We start from the raw sequence: 19,376 nt of genomic DNA, 5'->3' as shown, positions 1-19,376 counted from the left end.
AACAAAAAGCCAAGGATATCAAGGGAATCAATGAAAAATAAATTTGATTGTACGTGGCCCTACCAGACATCTAATTGCATGATAAAATGGTGATCACCAAAAGATCCTGACTCTGGCAAATAAATAGAGTGATGGATTAGGGGAATAGATTAACACAGTAATTTCATTTTGATAAACTCAAAAATCCATACTTTCAGAAGAAGGTCTCGCTGTTTGACAGAAACTTCTGGGAAAAATGGATAATGGTATAGCAGAAACTAGGTATTAACCAATATCTCACATTCCATAAGGTCAAAATATCACTAAACCTAAGGGGTGATACCATAAGCAAATTAGAAAAGCAAGGAATAGTTTACCAATCATATTTATGGAGAAAGGAAAAATTTAGGACCAAACAAGTACTAGAGAACATTTTTAAATAAAAAAAAAAGTTTTTGCTCCCCAAAACCAATGCAATCAAAATTAGAAAGATAGCAGAAAACTGGGGGAAAATTTTTACAGTATCTCTGATAAAGGCCTCATTTCTCAAATACACAGATAACTGAGTTAAATTAAGAAAATTACAAGTTATTCTTCAAGTTATAAATGGTCAAAGGATATAAACAGGCAGTTTTCAAGTGAAGAAATCAAAGCTATCTATGGTCATATAAAAGTGCTCTAAATCACTATTCCTTGGACAAATGCAAATTAAAATAACTCTGGGGCATCACCTCACACCCATCATATTGGCTAAGGACAGAAAAGAAAAAAAATGATAAACATTGCATATGTGGGAAAATTGAGACAGAAATCTACTGTTGATGGAGTTGTGAATTGATCTAACCCATTCTGGAGAGCAATTTGCAACTGTGCCCAAAGGGTTTTAAAATTGTCAGTCTTTTGATTCAGCAATACATCTCCTAAGTCTATATCCCAAAGAAATTATTTTTAAAAATGAACTATTTGTAAAAAACATTCATAGTAGCTCTTTCTGTAGTGGCTTAGAATTGGAAATTGAGGGGATGCTCATCAATTGAGTACTGGCTGAACAAGTTTGTAGTATATGATTTTAATGGAATATTATTGTGTTATAAAAAATAACAAGCAGGGTGACTTCAGAAAAAAAAAACAAAGAAAGTTTTTCATGAATTGATGAAGAGTGAAGTGATCAGAACTGGGAAAACATTGTACACAGTAACAACAAGATTATACAATGAACAACTGTGAATAACTTAGTAGCTATTCACAGAAGACAACCAAGACAATCCCAAAGAACTTACTGATGAAAAACATGCTATCTGCTTCTAAAGAGAGAACTAATGGATCTGAAAACAGACTAAAGAGAACTATTATTTTCTTCTTTCTTCTTTCCTCCCTTTCTCTATTCCTTCCCTACTTCTTTTCTCCCTTTCTTTTTTCTTCCCTTCCTTCTTTCCTTTCCTTCCTTCCTTCTCTTCCTTTCTTTCCTTCTCTCTTTCTTTCCTTCTCCCTTTCTTTCCTTCCTTCTCTCTCTCTCTTTCTGTCTCTCTCTCTCCCACTCTCTTTCTGTTTTCATTCCATGATATAGCTAATATAGAAGTATTTTTGCAACATTGCAAACATATAACCTGTATTAAATAGTCTAGCATCTCAGGTATTGGTGGAGGAGTGAGGAAAGCATAGATTTCAAAACTACGAAATTCAAAACTATGAAATTGGAAGTTAAAATTATTTTTATATTTAATTGGGGAAAATCAAATGTCAAAAACTTAAATGATAGTAAGATAAGTGATTGTAAAAGTATGCACCATGCTTATGATCTTTTAATTAGCGATCAATAATTCATAATTATTTCTCATTTCTAACCCCATTGAGAACTCCTATTTCCCAAATCCATGTTTCTAGCTGAATTTGACTGAAGAAATCAATTCACACTAATTTGTTGGTGATTAATAAGAAGTCATTTTTTTGGAACTCGGGGTTATTTGGGTTTTAAAAGTTCATGTCTAGGATCATTAAAGATGATCAAACCAAAACTATAAATTTCAAATTGTAGAATTTGAATTAATAAGTCAATCCTAAAGAATTTAATAAGTACTGCCTGTGTTTCAGGCACTGTGGCAACTACATTAAGATTTATTTTACCTTAAAGTAACCCTCAATCATGTAGACAACAACATGGGTATACATAACTGTCTAGATAACATCAGTTCTATGCCACCTAATGTTGCCTTTAGCTACTCACTGAATGGCACCTTGAGATCCTTATGTCCTTATTCTATGTATACCTCAAGTTCATTATATGGTCCTCATTTTCATTATAGTTTATAGTCATATGTTTACCATAGTTTACCAAGTAAAATAGTACTTTTAAGAAAAAAATGGTTAAGAGGGAAGACTCTTGGCTAGAATTCAGGACACCTGGTAACAAGTATGGGTTGTGTCAGTAACTCATTATGTGACCCTGGAAATATTATTTCATTTCTCTTGGTTCTCAATGTCTCATATTCAAAATAGGGATATTGACCTACAGGATCTCTAGGATCTGATCCAGATATACTCTTCTGTGAGGATACATAGGCTATTATCTCTCTTAAGCTTTTAATACCCTTTGCAACCTGGCCCAACCTATCTTTGTAGCTTTATTAGAAATTAATATCCCTTTTAAACTCTGATCCATTCACATTTACCTTTTCCTTATTCCTCTCCCATGACTCTCCACCTTCTCTCTCCATAAACTGGCCATCCCACAAAGAATTCAATTTTTCTGTGCCTCTGCCTCATAGAGTCTCTTCTGCATGACATCTTTCCTGATCCACTTAACTTCTAGGGTCTTCCTTCCCTAACTACTTTCTATTTAATTACTTGGAAAATATCTATATTTATTCTCCTTATATTTATGCCATATATGTACTTATATACACACAAATACATTTATCTACCTATTAAAATGTAAAAGTCTTCTGATTATGAGATATTTTCTTCTTTGTACTTCTATCCCTCTTACCTAGCATAGTGCTTGCTACATAGTGCTTATTAATTGATTATTCAATCAACTCAAAATAAAAACGTGCTTAAAATGGTGAATCAGGTACTCACATTTCTGATGCCATAATGAAACATATTGTTGATGAGGATTGGTAATGATACTATCATGGTAGCATATATCCAGAAATAACAAAATGTGATAATCTTAATGGCCCAGACTGATAAGGAGCAAGTCATAGCCTTAATAGGTAAAGACCAACCAGTGGGCGTGACCTGAAAGAAAACACAATAGTTATGTAATGGAAGAGTAGGTTAGAATTCAAAGAGTAAAGTGTGTCTCCTATTCATAGTAGCATTTAGGGGCACAATCATAACCTGATTATATCTGAGAAATTCAGTTAGAAATATAACTAAAAGCTGCAAGCTTTTTTTTAACAGTGAGCACGAGATAAAGCTAAGAATATCAGAGGTGGAGTCCCGAGACCTACATTTCAAGTTTTGCTGCTATCACTTAGTAGTTGTGTGGGCTGGACAAACTCATGTTCAATTTGCAAGACTCGTCAATAAATTTATAGCAATTATTGGCCTATCTGGAACACTTGGTAGTTGTGATTTGCTGATAAGATACTTTATATAAAACACAGCATAACAATAAGCTGCTGTTATTAACTCACCTCTATGGGTAATGAAGAAATAATGTATTCTTTTTCACTGTTACTTATATATGGGTGAATCATGGGATTATCATAAAGCAGAAAAAAGGAGAGAACACAAAAAGCCACACCAATGCCTCCTGGGAGGAAAAGAAGATACAATGAGTGCTTCTAGATATCTGTTTTTGAGTTTATATTTTCTCATAGCTCTCGTGCTCTGAAGAACTTTCACTTCTTGTGAGCTGATAATCTTTTCGTTTTTCACTTCTCAAACTAAATCTACCATTTAAGTTTCTAGTCTTCATCTTCCCCTTATCCATATTTCTTCCTCAATCTCTAAGTTCAGTGAACATAGATGCCTTCAGTTAGTGAGTGCTTCTTATTAAAGTTATTATGTGAACTAGAAAGGGCCACAGAGACAACTGAGTTCCAAAGAATACCTGAAAAAAGAAGTCATTATACAAATGAATTGAAAACTTATTCACAAGTTGCATGGTTGTATTCACAAAGTTCACATTCATATGTTTGCTATCATATCTTGGCAATCATTTTGCCCTACCACTTTACCTCATCGCTGTGAATTTAAGGGGTAGCTTTCTGTTTATCAATGAGAAAAAAATTTTAAAATTGGGGAAATATGGAGACACAATTGGCTTTGATTTCTGAATGAGGCAGAACAAATTCACATGGTCCACTATACCTAGCTATCCCCTGATGTTGTGGAAAACCCCATGATGCTCAACATAATTTAGGATGAAGTTTGGAAAGAAGTTTTATTTCTATCACAAAACAGGTAGTGAAAGATATCCTTTAAAGACAAAAGTTTCTGTTGGACAAGTGACCTTTTCTTATAAGCAATTTCCAGCTAATCGTATAACAACATGAAAAAAAGAATCAATGGCAATTATGCTGAATAACTAACTACTGCTAAGTACAGGGTAACAATGATTCATTCAAGCAAGCAATTGGTCAATAAACATTTATTAAGTGGCTACTATGTACTATAAACTGCGTTAAGGAATAGGAATATAAAGACAAAAATCACAGTCCCGACATCAAGAGTCTCACAGTGTAATTCAAGAAATAATATGCATATAAGACATAACACATATATAGAGCAAGTAGAAAGCAACCTGAAACAGGAAAGTACATGCTTCTCAGACATGGGTTGGTAGCATAGTACAACTTTGTTTATCACTGTGAGAAGACTGACACTGGAGATGTTAGAAACATGAATGAAACTTTTTCTCAGTGGTTTGGATTTACATGAGGGTCCAGCATACCTCTTTTTCTGTCCAAATCATATCCTTAAAATGCTCATCTTTAGTGGTACTTATTTAAATAGAGGATTGCTCGAATCTTTTGGTTTTCACACAATCATCCTTAATATTTCACCTAGGTTATCTTCTTCCCATCTACTTTCCAAACTCCTAGATCTTACGCCCTGGGAATCAATGCATTTAGTTTTAGAATTTCTGCCCTGGGTCATGTTCTGGCCTAACTGGTGAATGAGTGAGCAAAGGGTGCAATATCTACCTGGTCCTAGAAATGCTTTATACAACACATGCCCTTCGGTATTGTACTACACTTCTACTTCTTTATCTTAGAACCATAAGAAAATTTTGACTGTAATTGCTAACTGAAAGGGAGTGTCAGTGAAACTTCTTATTGATCTATTCACTCTCCAGTGACTTCTTTAACAAAACAACAAATAAATACGCCCTGAACACCATTTCCCTATATATATTTTCTCACCTATTACAATATAAACTTCTGGAGTGTAGAGACTATCTCATTTTCATTTATTTCCTCTGAGATTTACATAAATCTTAGCATATAGAAAATCTTTAATATTCAGTGCTTGTCTCAATACTATTGGGCTGGGTCCCAAAGGTTGATTTGCACTGCCTTGAACTTCTAAGCTGCACTGGGGGCTGCAAACACCTGGTTTGGAGATAACTCCTGGACCTTTTGGAACACTCAGGGTCTCAACTTCCAATATATAACAACAAAAAAATTAAAAAAAATACTGAGGGAAAGAACCAAGGCCTATATGCAGAGTCAACATGTTGATCTTGGATGTTGAGTGTTCAAACCTCTCTCCTTATAGTCCACTCTCCTTTCATTGGTATGCCACCAAGCAGGAAAAAGTCAGTAGAAGAACAAGGCTCTGGATGACCAGAGACTTTTGAATTCACCATCGGTTTGTGTTCTATAGACAGTAAAATGTTCCTCCTTATCACTGGATTAATAAACTATAACCAACTACAGAAAATCTGGACATGCTTTAGATCTCTCCAATGCACTTCTATTACACATCATTACAGCTCTCCCAGAACCAGAATTCTCAGTCTCTTCCATGTGGTAAACTGTATTAGTTAGTCAGATTTATGGCAGTTCAAAAGGGCAGGGCTTTTGACTAATCTTTTCTTATACTTCACAATGAAAAATACCCCTTACTTTTCCTTCACAATTCCTTCTCTGTCTTCAGCTCAATTCCTTCCCTTGTTTCTTTTTCAATAGCTTTTTTCCCTCCAAATGTGAAAGTTGCCACAAATAAATTACACCTGATCTTAACTATTGTAGCATCGTATTCTCTGGTAACTCTCATTTTGTGTAGGGCAGAAAGTTCTTAGGAAACAAAATTGCAAAGAGCTTGACAGGTAGGTCAGTGTTACTGGATTATAGATTGTATGAAGGAAGTACAATATAACAAGAATGGAAGGGTAGAAAAGATTGAGATGATAAAGAAGTATACGTGCAAAACATAAAATATTACATTTTATGATAAAGGTGTCAGGAAGTCACTGAAATTCACTATTTAGTGGTGAGATGGAATGATTGGGTCTATGCTTTAAAAATTATCTTGATTGATGAATGGAGGATGAACTGGAATGAGGAGAGATTTAAGAAAGAATTCATTTAGAAAGTGGTTTCTGTAGGCCAGGTAGGAGGAGAAGAATACTTGAACTAGAATTTTGGTGGTATGAGTGGAGGAGGGGGAAGGAACATATATGAAACCTGTTTGGAAGGAAGGAATTGCAAGATGATCAGAATGAACAATAAATTAGATCTTTGAGGTGAATGAGTGTGAGGAGTTAAGAATGACAACAAGCTTAAGAGCCTAGGTGACTTGAAAAATGGTCATCCATAACAGTAATCTGGATATTAGGGAGAAGAGATGGTTTTGGTGAAAAGACAATGAATTCTGTCTTGGACATATTAAGTTTGAGATGTCTTGGAGATATTCAATTTAAAATGTCTAAAAGATAGCTGGCTAGTTATGCCAGTAATTCAGGAAAAATAATAGAGCTGAGATAATCTGCATAGAAATGAACATTGAGCCCAAGAGACTTAATGACATCCATAAATGATACAGTAAAGAGAAAGAAGAAAAGAGGATCCAGGACAGATTCTTGGAAGATGGCCACTATCAAAGACAAATTTTGTGAAGACCTGGAGACCCTTATCATCAATGTGCCAAAAGATGACATGTTTATATTTCTGGGTAACTTTAATGCTATAATAGGCTCAGACTACCAGACATGGCAGGGTGCTTTCATGAGGAATGGAGTTGGAAACAAAAGTGATCACTTAATAACTGAAGACTTGTTCACCTTATTATCTTTTCATCATCAACTCTGTCTTCCATTTACCTAAATGCAATAAAACTTCATGGATGCTCCCTCACTTTCAACATTGGCATTTAATAGACTGTGATTGTAAAGAGAAGACATAGACAGGGCATGAGAGTGATGAAGGTAATAGGTGGTAGAGTGCTGAACTGATCATAGACTTATCCTCTCAACCTAAATATTCACATTCAACAAAAGCAGCAGCCTCAAGCCAAAATCACTACCAAAAGAATTAACGTCAACAAACTAGAGCACTTCTCCAAGCAGGAACAATTTGTTGAATACTTGGAGGGAACGTTGAACCAATACACAGGTGGCAACAGTGAAGCATAAAAGAAGTGAACAGCTTTCAGAGATTTGGAGTACAGAACTGCATTTACTTATTTGGGTCAGAATATTCAGAAACATCAACCTTGGACTGGTGGAAATGAAGGGGAAATTCAGAAGCTGCTAAATGAAAAATATCTCTACAGGTTTTATTGGCAGTATACTTCATCTATATCTAAGAAGGCAGCATTTAATTCCACCAAAAGTAAAGTATAAATGAAACTTAGAGTGTTGTAGGAGTCTTGATTCACTAAAAAGACAAACAAAAATCAGTTTTATGCTGATAATAACGATCCAAACCACTTTTATTATGCCCTGAAGGCTATTTATGGACCAAAGACCCATCTCACCTCAGTGCTGATGAAGCCACATTGATTAATGATAAGGACATGATCCTAGAGAGATGGGCTGAACACTTCCATAATGTTCTTAACAGATCATTATCAATCAATCCTAAGGCCACTGACCATTTACCTCAGATAGAAGTCAATTCTTTCTTAGCTGAAGTTTCAACTAAAGAAGAGGTTTTGAATGCTATTAGGCTCCTCTCCTGTGGCAAAGCACCTGGAGCCAATTCTATTTCACCTGAGATTTACAGAGTGGGGACATCCCTTCCTGATAGAAAAGGTGATTGAAATTTTCCAGGTTATATGACAAGAGACTTTATCCTCCAGGAGCTGAAGTATGTCTCCATTGTCCGTTACTATAAAGGTAAAGTAAATAGATTCCCCTGTGACAGTCACAGGAGGGTCTCTCTCCTAGTCATTGCTCGCAAGATTCTTTTCATGATATTCTTGCATCACTCTCATTTCTTTTCCCAATCTTTCCTCTACTTCTCTTACTTGTTTTCAAATCCTTTTTTGAGCTCTTCCATGGACTGAAACCAATTCATATTTTTTCTTGGAGGCTTTGAATGTAGGAGCTTTGACTTTTTGGTCTTCTAATTTTATGTTTTAATCTTCCTTGTCACCAAAATAAGATTTTACAGTCTGACTTTTTTTGCACTGTTTGCTCATTTCCTCAGCCAATTACTTGGTTTTTGAAGTCTTTGTCAAGGTAGTCATCTGCTTCCAGTGAGAGGGATGTGATGTATTATCCTAGACTTCAGGGATTTTATACAGCTGTTTTCAGAAATATTTCTAGGTACATGCAAATTTTCAGTTCTTCCAAGGTTGTATAATCAAAGGAGAGGTATGTACCTCTCTCCTGGTCTGTACTCTTGTCTGTGAGCGACCTCGGGTACTATTTTCTGCCTTGGAACTGTGAAGAGGATTTCCTCTCCTCTGCTGCCACAAGCTCCAATCATGCCAGCACTCCATCTTGCTCCAGGATGGCCATCCAGGACTGTAACCCAGACCCAAGCAGGGAAAAACAAGAGAATCCTACCTTAGTACCAGCAAAGATTTCCCTGAAATCCCCCTCTGATCAGTTACTCTATTCCCCTAAAATCTGTGGGCCTGGAGATCCAGAAACAGCCACTACTACTGTTGCTCCTGCTGCTGTAACTACCATAGGCTCCCCTGTCCCCTCCATTGCCCTGGTGCTGGGAGCAGACCACACTCCTCTCTGACAGATTTTTTCTACTGACCTTCCAATTTCTCCTTGGTATTTTGACATTGAGAAGTCTGGAAACCATCACAGTGATTCAATCCCCCAAGGCCAACTCTGGCCCTATATATTCCAATGTGGCCTATACTAGACTGTGCTCCATGCCCAGCCCAGTGTGGTAGACACTTCCTGTTGACTTTCCAAGCTGTCTTGGGCTGGATCTTTGGTTAACTCCATCATTTTGTGGATTCTGCAGCTCTTGAATTTGCTTAGAGTCATTTTAAAGGTATTTGAAGGGGTTTAGGGGAGAGCTCAGGCAAGTCCCTGCTTTTACTCCACCATCTTGGCTGTGTCCCCTGCTGACAAGATTCTTGTCAGAGTTCTCCTTCATAGACTGATCCTTCACCTCAGCTCATCTACCTCAGAGCCAGTGTGACTTCAGAAAGGATCAAGGAATAGTTGATATGACATTTGCTATTCAACAACTCCAGGAGAAATAATAAGAGTAATACAGAGGTCTGTACACAATGTTTGTAGATCTGACCAAGGCCTATGATACTGTCAGGCATGAGGGCTTATGGAAAATTATGTCAAAATTTGGTCGCCTGGAGAAGTCATCAGTATTGTATATCAGTTTCATGATGGCATGCTTGCCCAGGTTCTAGATAATGGATGATGTTTTCTCACTTTCCCAGTCACCAATGGAATGAAATAAGGCTGTGTGTTTGCTCCCAAGCTTTTGCGCATGAGGTTTTCAGCTATGTTTTCAAACATCTTCAATGAGGAGGAATAGAGAATTAAGGTCAGCTACCACACTGATGGTAAATTCTTCAACTTGAAAAGGTTGTAAGCCAAGACCAAAGTGAAGGGATTGTTGGTGCATGATGTTTTTGTTTGCAGAGGATCATGCACTCCACATAGTCTCTGAAGATGATATACAATGAAGCACGTATCAATTATCTATTGCTTTTGCTAATTTTGGCCTAAGAATTAACAAGAGAGAACAAGTACTCCATCAGCCAGCATTACACCATCCATATGTGGAACCATTGGATACAGCAAATGGAGAAGTTTTGAATGCTGTGGTTAAATTCACTAATCTTGCCAGTGTACTTTCTGGGGCTGTATACAATGATAATGAGGCATATGGACACATTTCCAGAGCTAGTTCAGTGTTTGGGAGGCTCCAAAGGAAAGTATGAGAGAAAAGTGGTATTAGACAGACTGCTCAGCTGAAGGTCTGCAGAGCTGCTATGGTGACCTTGTAGCTGTATGCCTGTGAAACCTGGACAGTATATCAATATCATGCCAAGAAACAGAGTCATTTTCATTTGAATTGTCTTAGGATGATTCTGAAGATCACCTGGCAGAATAAGGTACCAGACACTGAGGTTCTTTCTCAAATTAAAATGCCAAACATTCAAACTCTACTGCAGAGATTACAGCTATGGTGGGCTGGCCACATTGTTTGAATGTTAAATATACACTTGCCAAAAAAGACTATTTTATGGAGACCTCATATAGGGCAAATGCTCACATGGTGGTCAGATCAATATAAAGAAGCTCTCAAAGTCTCCCTTAAGAACTGTGGAATTGCTTAAGTGACATTGGAAACACTGTCATAGGACTACCCAGAATGGTATGCCTTCATCAGATGGGCTCTATAGACAAACCAGAATTGAAGTGACTCAAAAAAATATAAGATGCCCAGATATAGAGAATCCATCCCAAATGTTCATAAGGACTATGTGCCTGACTGGTAGTAGAGCATCTGAGCTTGTATTGGTCTGATCAGCTACAGCTGTACATATTGTAACTTGACTCTAACCAAATGATGTCATTTTTGGTAAGCCTTGAGAAGAAAGCACAACTAACCAATCAATCAACTATTTGTACTAAAATTTTTAATAATTACAAGTATCATCTTCCCATATAGACAAGTAAACAGTTCAGCTTCATTGAATCCCCAGTGTTTTCTTTTCCCTTTTCATGGCAAGTGTAATTTCCAGAGATGTCCACACATGAGATGAGGTTGGCACATATAGTGACAGAGCTAGTTCAGTGCTTGGTATGCTCCAAAGGAAAATATGGAAGGGAAGAGTGTCAAACTGAAGGCCTACAGAGCCATTGTGCTGCTCTCGTTGTATGCCTGTGAACTGCACAATACACAGCACCATGCCAGGAAATTGAATTACTTCTATTTGGTTTGTCTTAGAAAGATTCTGAAGATCACCTGGATGATGAGGTACTGGACACTGAAGTCCTTTCTTCAGCTGAACTGACAAGCATTCAGACAATACTGCAGAGAGTTCAACTCTGATGGGCTGGCCATATTGTTTGTATGCCAAATATACTTTTGCCTAAAAGACTATTCTATGAAGAACACATGCAAGGCATGAACTCATGCAACTCATGTAAACTCTATACAAAGGAAAGAAAAAGTAACATATGGACCCTCTCAAGGTCTCTGTGAAGAATTTTTGAATAGATTAGGAGATAGGGTGATACTGGAAAAGGATGTTTCAGCATGGCATGCCTGCATTGAAGAAGGTTCTGTGTTCTATGAGCAAAGAGGAATTGAAGTGACTCATGCAGAGGGATGTGCAGATCTAGAAATGTCTTCATTCCAAATGTTCATATAGCTTAATTGCGCCAGTCGAGCCTTTTGAGCTTGTGTTTGTCTGATCAACCACAGCTGACCACGTTATATACTGACCCTAACATAGTGATTTTATTTTGGTGTTCTTCAACTATGAAGGACAAAAAACTACTATATTCCCTGCCCATTTTTATTCATTTCCTTGCTTATTTTCTTCACATACATTTTTCTAAGCTTTTCTATATGTTGATATTTTACATTTTTTTCTAAGAAGAACAAGGACAAGCTATCAACAACCATCGCAATAGTTTTCATTCATTAATAATCAGAGAAAGACAAGTAAAACTTTTGAAAAATTACATTTCATCTGTTTCTGTCAAAAACTTCAAAACTCAGACTAATACAATTTATTACACAATGAGTGAATTAACAAGTGAAAATAAAAGCATTTATTAAGTGCAAAGACCTCATTGGAGGGAAAGCTTGGCAAATCTGGACAGTGTAATAAAAAAAGAGACATCTTGCTGATAAAGGTCCATAGAGTCAAAGTTATGTTGTTTGTTTTTTGTTTTTTTTTCTGCAGGAATGTATGCTTGTGAGAATTGGATTACAAGGAAGTCTAAGTACCAAAGAATCAATGCTTTTGAATTTTGTTGCTATAGAAAACTTTTAAGATTCCCTCTGGACAAGGAGATCAAATTAATAAATGCTTAAAGAAATTAATTTGGAAATTATTCATTGGAAAGTCAAATACTGAAGCTGAAGCTTGAATAATTTGGCCACATGAGAAGATGGGACTAATTGGAAAAGGCTTCGGAAAAGACTTTTGGAAAGGCTTTTGGAAAGGCATTGGAAAAACTTGAAGGCAAAAGGGAGAGGAGATGTCAGAGGCTGAACTGGATAGATAATGTCAGAGAAACAACAAACATGACCTCAGACAGACTTTGAGAGATGGTGGAGGATAGAAGGGTCTTTTGTGCTGTAGTCCACGAGGCCACAGAGTCAAACAACAGTAAGTGATGGAATATCATCATCCATGTAAAACATTGTGCCCAGCAATAGGAATAGAATAAGAAAGCAAGATAAGTCTCTGTTCTTACATTTATATTCTCATAGCAGGAAATGGCACTTATTAGAGGTTTAAAATGCAAATCACATAGAAAGATCCCATGGTCCTTAGAGTATAGTGGCAAGGCCAAGGGCAATGCATGCTTTATTGATATTTCCACTGATGAAACCACTTGACAATGCTTGGATTTTGGCAGTGAAAACTTTCTCATTGGGGTCTTCAGCAGCTGTGGTTCCCGGAGAAGGCAGGGGCTATAGCACCTACAGAAGTAGCTGCCAGGTAAGAACTTCAAAAATTGTCATTAGTGGCTAACTGCCTGGAAAGGCTGATTAAAATCCAGACTTTAACCAAATTTAGGAAACAGATATAATAATTTGAAAATTATTTTTATGAACCAGAAAAGTTCTAATAGAAAGAACACTGAATTAATAGTCACAATCTATGTCTTAATTTCCATTCTACCATGAAATTGCTGTGCTACTGGCAAAAAATAATTTCTCTTTGTTCACTTTCCTTATTTTCAAATTAAAGGAATTGAATAAAGTTTTCAAGGTCACTGTCAGTCCTGATGACCTCTGACCTCTTCATATAAGATAATTCAAAGCATAACTTCAGGTGTCCAATAGAGTAATCATGAAAATAATGGTGATAACTAGTATTTATATAGAGTTTTTAGGTTTGCAAGGCATATTACACATACTGTTTTATTTTTATACTCACAATAACCCTTGTAAGTAGGTTCTATTATTAATTCCTTTTACAGAGGAGGAATCTGAGAAAGACAGAAGTTAAGTGACTTGTCCAGGGTCATGTAGCTAGAAAATTTTAGGGCATGGGTTTATACTTAAGACTTCTGAACTCTAGGCAGAACACTCCTTGTACTGCTTCACTCAACTAAATATCAGCTGTGAAAATAGAAACTCTGGGATATATAAAGTAATAACTTACCAAAAATATACAAGATATATGGCCAACCTAGAGAATGAGAGATTATTCCTCCCACAAGGAATATTGTGAAGTTTCCAAGCAATGCACCTGATTTTAAGAAACAGAATAAATTGTGAGTTATAGTATTGCAAGTAAAAGACTGTGTAATCTACTGTAGAACACCCTTTTTGGGGAGGAAAATGAATAACTAGTGTTCTTAAATACCACAACATTGAGGTTAACTGAGGAAAATCTCCAAAATAGACAGGCTTTTGGATTCAGGATGCCAGATTTAAGGTTCTTTTATTCTAGTGACCTAAACATGGAATAAAGAGTTGGAAAGGATAACAATGCATGCAGCTTCTGTAATTACGGGTCCTTACCAGATGCAGAAATTCCACTGAGTAGGCTACATTCTGTGAGGGGAGTCCATTTTTTCCAAAAAAGAAGGTACAGCTGCTTGCATAAGTGCCTAAAGTAAAAAAAAAGTGTTAGTATTGTCTTAGATCTCTAAACAGAATTGGATGATATATTCTTCCTAGGGTTAATTAGAAAATATTTTGCTACCTGAAAGATGCCTGTTACCCGGGTCAGGATGGTGCAAAACACTCCCTGAGCTGCAGCAAATGGAGTTAAAATGGTCAGAACAGAAGTCATTGCCAACCCAATTGATAATGATTTCTTTGATCCAAGTATTCCAGTTAAATAGCCACTTGGAATGAATGAGAATAGAGCACCATAGTAGAAAGAACTAAGGATTACCCCCTGGATTTCTGGACTCCAGGCATAGATGGGAACCTGTAAGGCATGGAAATTTCATTTATTATGGTTTCCTTATGGAAGAATCAGCAGTTCAGTAGATGCCTGAGAGTTCATAATAAAATAACAATAGAAGTAGGGGAGAAGCACTAAAGTTTAGGAGAAAGAGTAATGGATTTGGAATCTGGGAAACAGGGTTCAAATCCCATCTTTGCTATTTAGTATTTACTATAAGTTAGACTAAATAGTTTTTGATGCACCTCCATTTCTCAGATTCTGTGGTTTTTGATACCTGTGTGACCATGATCAAGTCATGTCTCTGTGTCTTACTTTTCTTATCTGTAAAATGAGTGGTTTAGACTAAATGATACTAAAGTTTCTCTTATATCTCTAAATCTGTGTATACTCCCCATCAAACCTTTATCCACCCAGGGAAACACACCTATCTATAAGTCCCATCTTACCATTCCTTTCAAAAAGATTACATAGAAAAAAAGAGGGAAATAAAAGAAGCAAGGTCAAAGGAATAGAAGAAATGAGAGAAGGAACAGAGAGAATGAAGTTGTGGTAGACATTCTATATTTACATTTGTTTACTTTCTATGTTTTACTGCTGTGGGGAGAGTGTCTATGTAGCTATGGAGTCTCTGAGTCAAAGGTATGGTCATCCTGGTCACTTTCTTAGCATAATTCCAAGTTGCTCCCACAATAGTGGATTAATGTGCATCAGTCTTTTTTTGGCAGACACTGATAGGATATCACTACTATAAATGCATGGAATGGCATGATATGCTTAAGAATACAAAATATTCTTATACACACTCTCTCTCTCTCTCTCTATATATATATATGTGTGTGTGTGTGTGTGTGTGTGTGTGTGTGTGTGTGTGTGTATGTGTGTGTGTGTATGTATAACAAGAAAAACTTTTTTTAAAGTGCCCACAAGATTATTATTACAATTAGAAAAGAGAGGATTCTAGGAAGATGGTGGAGTAGGTTAGAAAATTCCAAGCTCTCTAGATTTCCTCCATAAATTAGACAATGTAGATCTTTAGGGCAAATGTAGAACAACAAAAATAAATAAGAGTTGGGGCAGAACACAGATCCTTCTGGGACAACTGGAGGAGAATGGAAGAAAAATCCCATTACTGAGTTTTGGTCCCCATGAAGTGTAAGCATCTCCAGGTTAGTTCTGCTGAAACAGCAAGCAGCCTCGGTCCTGGGGATAACCATGTTGGGAGGTAGCCTTGGCCCCAGTCACTGGAATCTTCACCACAATTTTGACCTCCTGGACAGTGTTGGGAGTTGGTCATCTGAACAGAGGAAGATTGAAGAAACTTCTGCTGTTAAGAGATGACAGGCCCAATAGTGCTGCTAACACATGACACTGGGCAAGAAGGAACCAGCACAAGTCAGGTAAGTTCACAAGTAGTGAGTCAAGGATGCTGCTGACTGTGGGCACTTATAGGAGGGTGGAATTCTTAGTGTCAGATCCAGGTCATAGGGGGGACCTGAAAGAGGACCTAAGGCCAGAAGCACCATCTCCTGCACTCCAGGACCAGAAGTGGTTACAAGTTGCTATAAATAAAAAATAAAAGGAGTAGATAAAGGAGAAAGTACCAAAACCATGAAACGTTACTATGGGAATAGAAAAAACCAGAGATTGTCTTCAGAGGAGGATACTGAAGCAAAAAATCCTCTCCAACCCCAAAGAGTCAAATGGTCACCTGCCCAAAGAGAATTCATAGAATAACTTTAAAAAAGGCTTTAAAAATCAAATGAGAAAGATTAGAGTAAAAGTAAAAAAAAACAATCAGAACAATCCAAGAAAAACAAGAAGATTATGAAAAAAGTCAAACAACTGTAAAAGGAGATCCAAAATCTTAAGGAAGAAAATGACTCCTTGAAAATTAGAATTGGGCAAGTTATGAGACCAAGAAATAACAAAATAAAATATAAAGAGTGAAAATAATGAAGAGAATGTGAAACATCTTAAAAGAAAAAAAATGATCTGGAGATAAAGAAAACAAAAATCATCAGTCTACCTGAAAGCTGCAATCAAAAAAAGAATCTTGATACAATAATACAAGAAATAATTGAAGAAAATTGTCCTGAAGTTTTAGATAAACAGGAGAAAATAGAAATGAAAAAAATGCACTGATCACCATCTGAAAGAGATCCTATGGGGAAAATCTACAGCAATATCATACTAGATTCTGAAACCCTAAATTCAAGGAGAAAATACTAAGAGAAAAAACAAAAATTTAAGTGTGGTGGATCCACAATTAGAATCACACAAGATTTAGTAGCAGCTACACTAAAAGATGGCAGGTCTTGGAACAGTGTGCACTGAAGAGCAAAAGAACTGAGGTTGCCACCAAAAATATCATACCCAGTAAATTTAAGCATATTCCTGAATGGGATAAAATGATATTCAATGAATTGCCAGATTTTTTAGAATTTCATTGCAAAAAGACCTTAAATCAATGGAAAGCTGATATACACGATATGAGATATAAGGTGAACATCAAAGACTAACTACAAAGAACTCAATAAGGACAGACTGTTTACTTTTTATAATAGAAAATGCAAATTATATGTTTAAGATTATTATTAGTAATTGAGTAGCTTGAAAGAGACATTAGGGTAGAGCTTAGCATGATGTAATACTAAAAAGTAAACCATCTAGGAAAAGGAAAAAGGAGTAATCATATGATACAAATGAGGTACAAGAGGAAGAACTGACACAGAAGAACTAGATGAGGGAGGAAGGCTTGTAGTTCTGGAACCCTACATTCATCAGGAATGGGTTAAAAAGGGAACAATGCATCCATCTATCTATCTATCTATCTATCTATCTATCTATCTATCTATCTCTCTATCTATCTATCTATCTATCTAATCTATCATCGATCTATGGAAGGGAATAAAAGTCTTCTAAATTGAGAGAGAAATAAAAGACCAAGTGAATTGGGAGAGGGAAAGGATAAGGGACAGACCTTTGGTGGCAGTGCAGAGGTGAGGGATGGCAGGGTAAGTATTAGGAAGGTAAGGTAGTGAGTAGAAGTAAAGTAGAGAAGTCAGGAGGGATAGGAAAGAATACACACACAAAATAAAGATCAGGAGTATAATTTATTAGAGTAAAAAGCAGGGGTAGTAATCACGATATCAGACAAAATGAGAGCTAAAATAGATTTAATCAAAAGAGAAAAAGAAGAAAATTACACTAGATATCAGCCATTTTAATCATTATTGTTTTAGACTATTTACAATAACTACACAGCATAAGGTTGGAATATTGCTGTGGTACAGGAAATGATAAACTGGCAGATGCAGAAAAGTATTGAAAAATTTAGACCTATGAAGAAAGATGTTATCCACTCTCAGAGAAACAGAAGACAAACACATATTGAAGTCTTACACAGATGTATATGCATATATGTACATGTATATATATAATATATGTATATGTCTATGTGTGAGTATATAGACATCTAAGTATATGAGTGTGTATGTAAGCATATGCATGTGTATATATTTATATATATGTGTGTATATGGGTGTGTGTGTGTGCATGTGTGTGGGTGTGTATCCATGCTTAATTGTAGCATTCTTGGAAGAGGGGAGAGGAAGGGGGAACAAATGAACAAAGAAAAAGTGCACAGCAGAGAACAAAAGAAAACTTATTAGGAAGCAAAGAAAAGATGGACATCTCTGAACAAAATATATAGTATTTATTTTTAGGCTTTTTTGAAATGGAAGTTTATTACTCTGTATTTTGAATCCTCTCTTACATTCTGCTGTGCACATAGCAATGCTTTTTTTTTCTTTTCTTATTATGTGTTTAAGTTTTAGTGATCATGTTTAAGAAAAAAGAAATTGTGAGTTCAGGATGCCGATAGCAAGAATGGTATGAAATCTACCTCAGTCCTAGAGAATAGCCACTGAAGGTCAAGTAAAAATCTGAGTCTGAGTCATATGTTACCCAAATTGAAGTCAGTTATTAACATCATAAACTAATTGTTTATTCTGTAACAACTAAGAAGATATTACTCATTTATAACTAGTATTGTTCTCTCAGACCTTGTAGAGTCCTGTCATTCGGTTGCTTAAAATATTTTTAATTCAGACTCATTTACTGATGAATCAAGCACAAATGACTTAGCGTACAAGATCTTCTACCATAATATTTCACCACACCTGTTTTAACTTACATAGTGCCCTTCCCTCATGTCTCCTGTATCCTAGTCAAACAGGCTTACTTACCACCCTGCATTCATCTCATGCTGTATTGCTCCTGCACCTTTCTTAATGCTGTTAACTAGACCTGAAATACCCATCTCCTTTATTCCAAGCCCATTGCCAATCTACTGATTCTTCCAGATGCTATTTTTTTCTATTGTCTTACTAATACCCATAGACAGTAGAAATTTCTACTTTAACTGATCGTAAATACAATAGTGTAGGAAGATACTTTGTCACCTTCATAGTGGTAGTTAAATGTGATATCATTATTGGTGTTGTTATCTCATATATATTTTTATTCTAATTTGTTATTATTTTATTTTTAAATATATTTATAAATGCATGTTTTGCCTCTCCAATAGTATATAAGCTTTTGAAGAAAGACACCATATTACATTTACATATTATATACCATTTTATACACATTTGTAGTACCTCTAGGATCTTACATAGCATATTACATACATTAAGTGAGTAATAAATATTTGCTGAATGAATGGATAATGATGCACCAAAGAAAGAAGGAAATTGAACCACTTATCAACTTACCCCTGCATTTGGCAAATCCTCATACTTCCCCTCAGTGGAAAAATTGTATTGATTGGACAGGCCAGTGTTATTTACCACGGATACAATGGCAATGCTCAGACTTCCTCCTTGTGAAATCAT

General features: G+C 36.1%; 1 protein-coding gene across 1 annotated transcript in view; it reads right to left on the bottom strand.

Annotated features, from left to right (window-relative positions):
• LOC140507648 (sodium-dependent phosphate transport protein 3-like) overlaps nucleotides 1-19,376 on the bottom strand; it is a 27,691-nt gene extending 8,315 nt beyond the window's left edge. Inside the window, exons 1-5 of the mRNA XM_072615654.1 lie at nucleotides 19,257-19,376; nucleotides 14,272-14,502; nucleotides 14,088-14,163; nucleotides 13,726-13,812; nucleotides 3,621-3,739 (exon numbers count right to left, since the gene is read on the bottom strand). Of these exons, the coding sequence (XP_072471755.1) occupies nucleotides 3,621-3,739; nucleotides 13,726-13,812; nucleotides 14,088-14,163; nucleotides 14,272-14,502; nucleotides 19,257-19,376 (633 nt within the window). The remainder of the gene's footprint in view (nucleotides 1-3,620; nucleotides 3,740-13,725; nucleotides 13,813-14,087; nucleotides 14,164-14,271; nucleotides 14,503-19,256) is intronic.

Source organism: Notamacropus eugenii, chromosome 5 (genome assembly GCF_028372415.1).
Source record: "Notamacropus eugenii isolate mMacEug1 chromosome 5, mMacEug1.pri_v2, whole genome shotgun sequence".
Taxonomy (NCBI): Eukaryota; Metazoa; Chordata; class Mammalia; order Diprotodontia; family Macropodidae; genus Notamacropus; species Notamacropus eugenii.
This window is presented reverse-complemented; position numbering and strand designations above follow the sequence as displayed.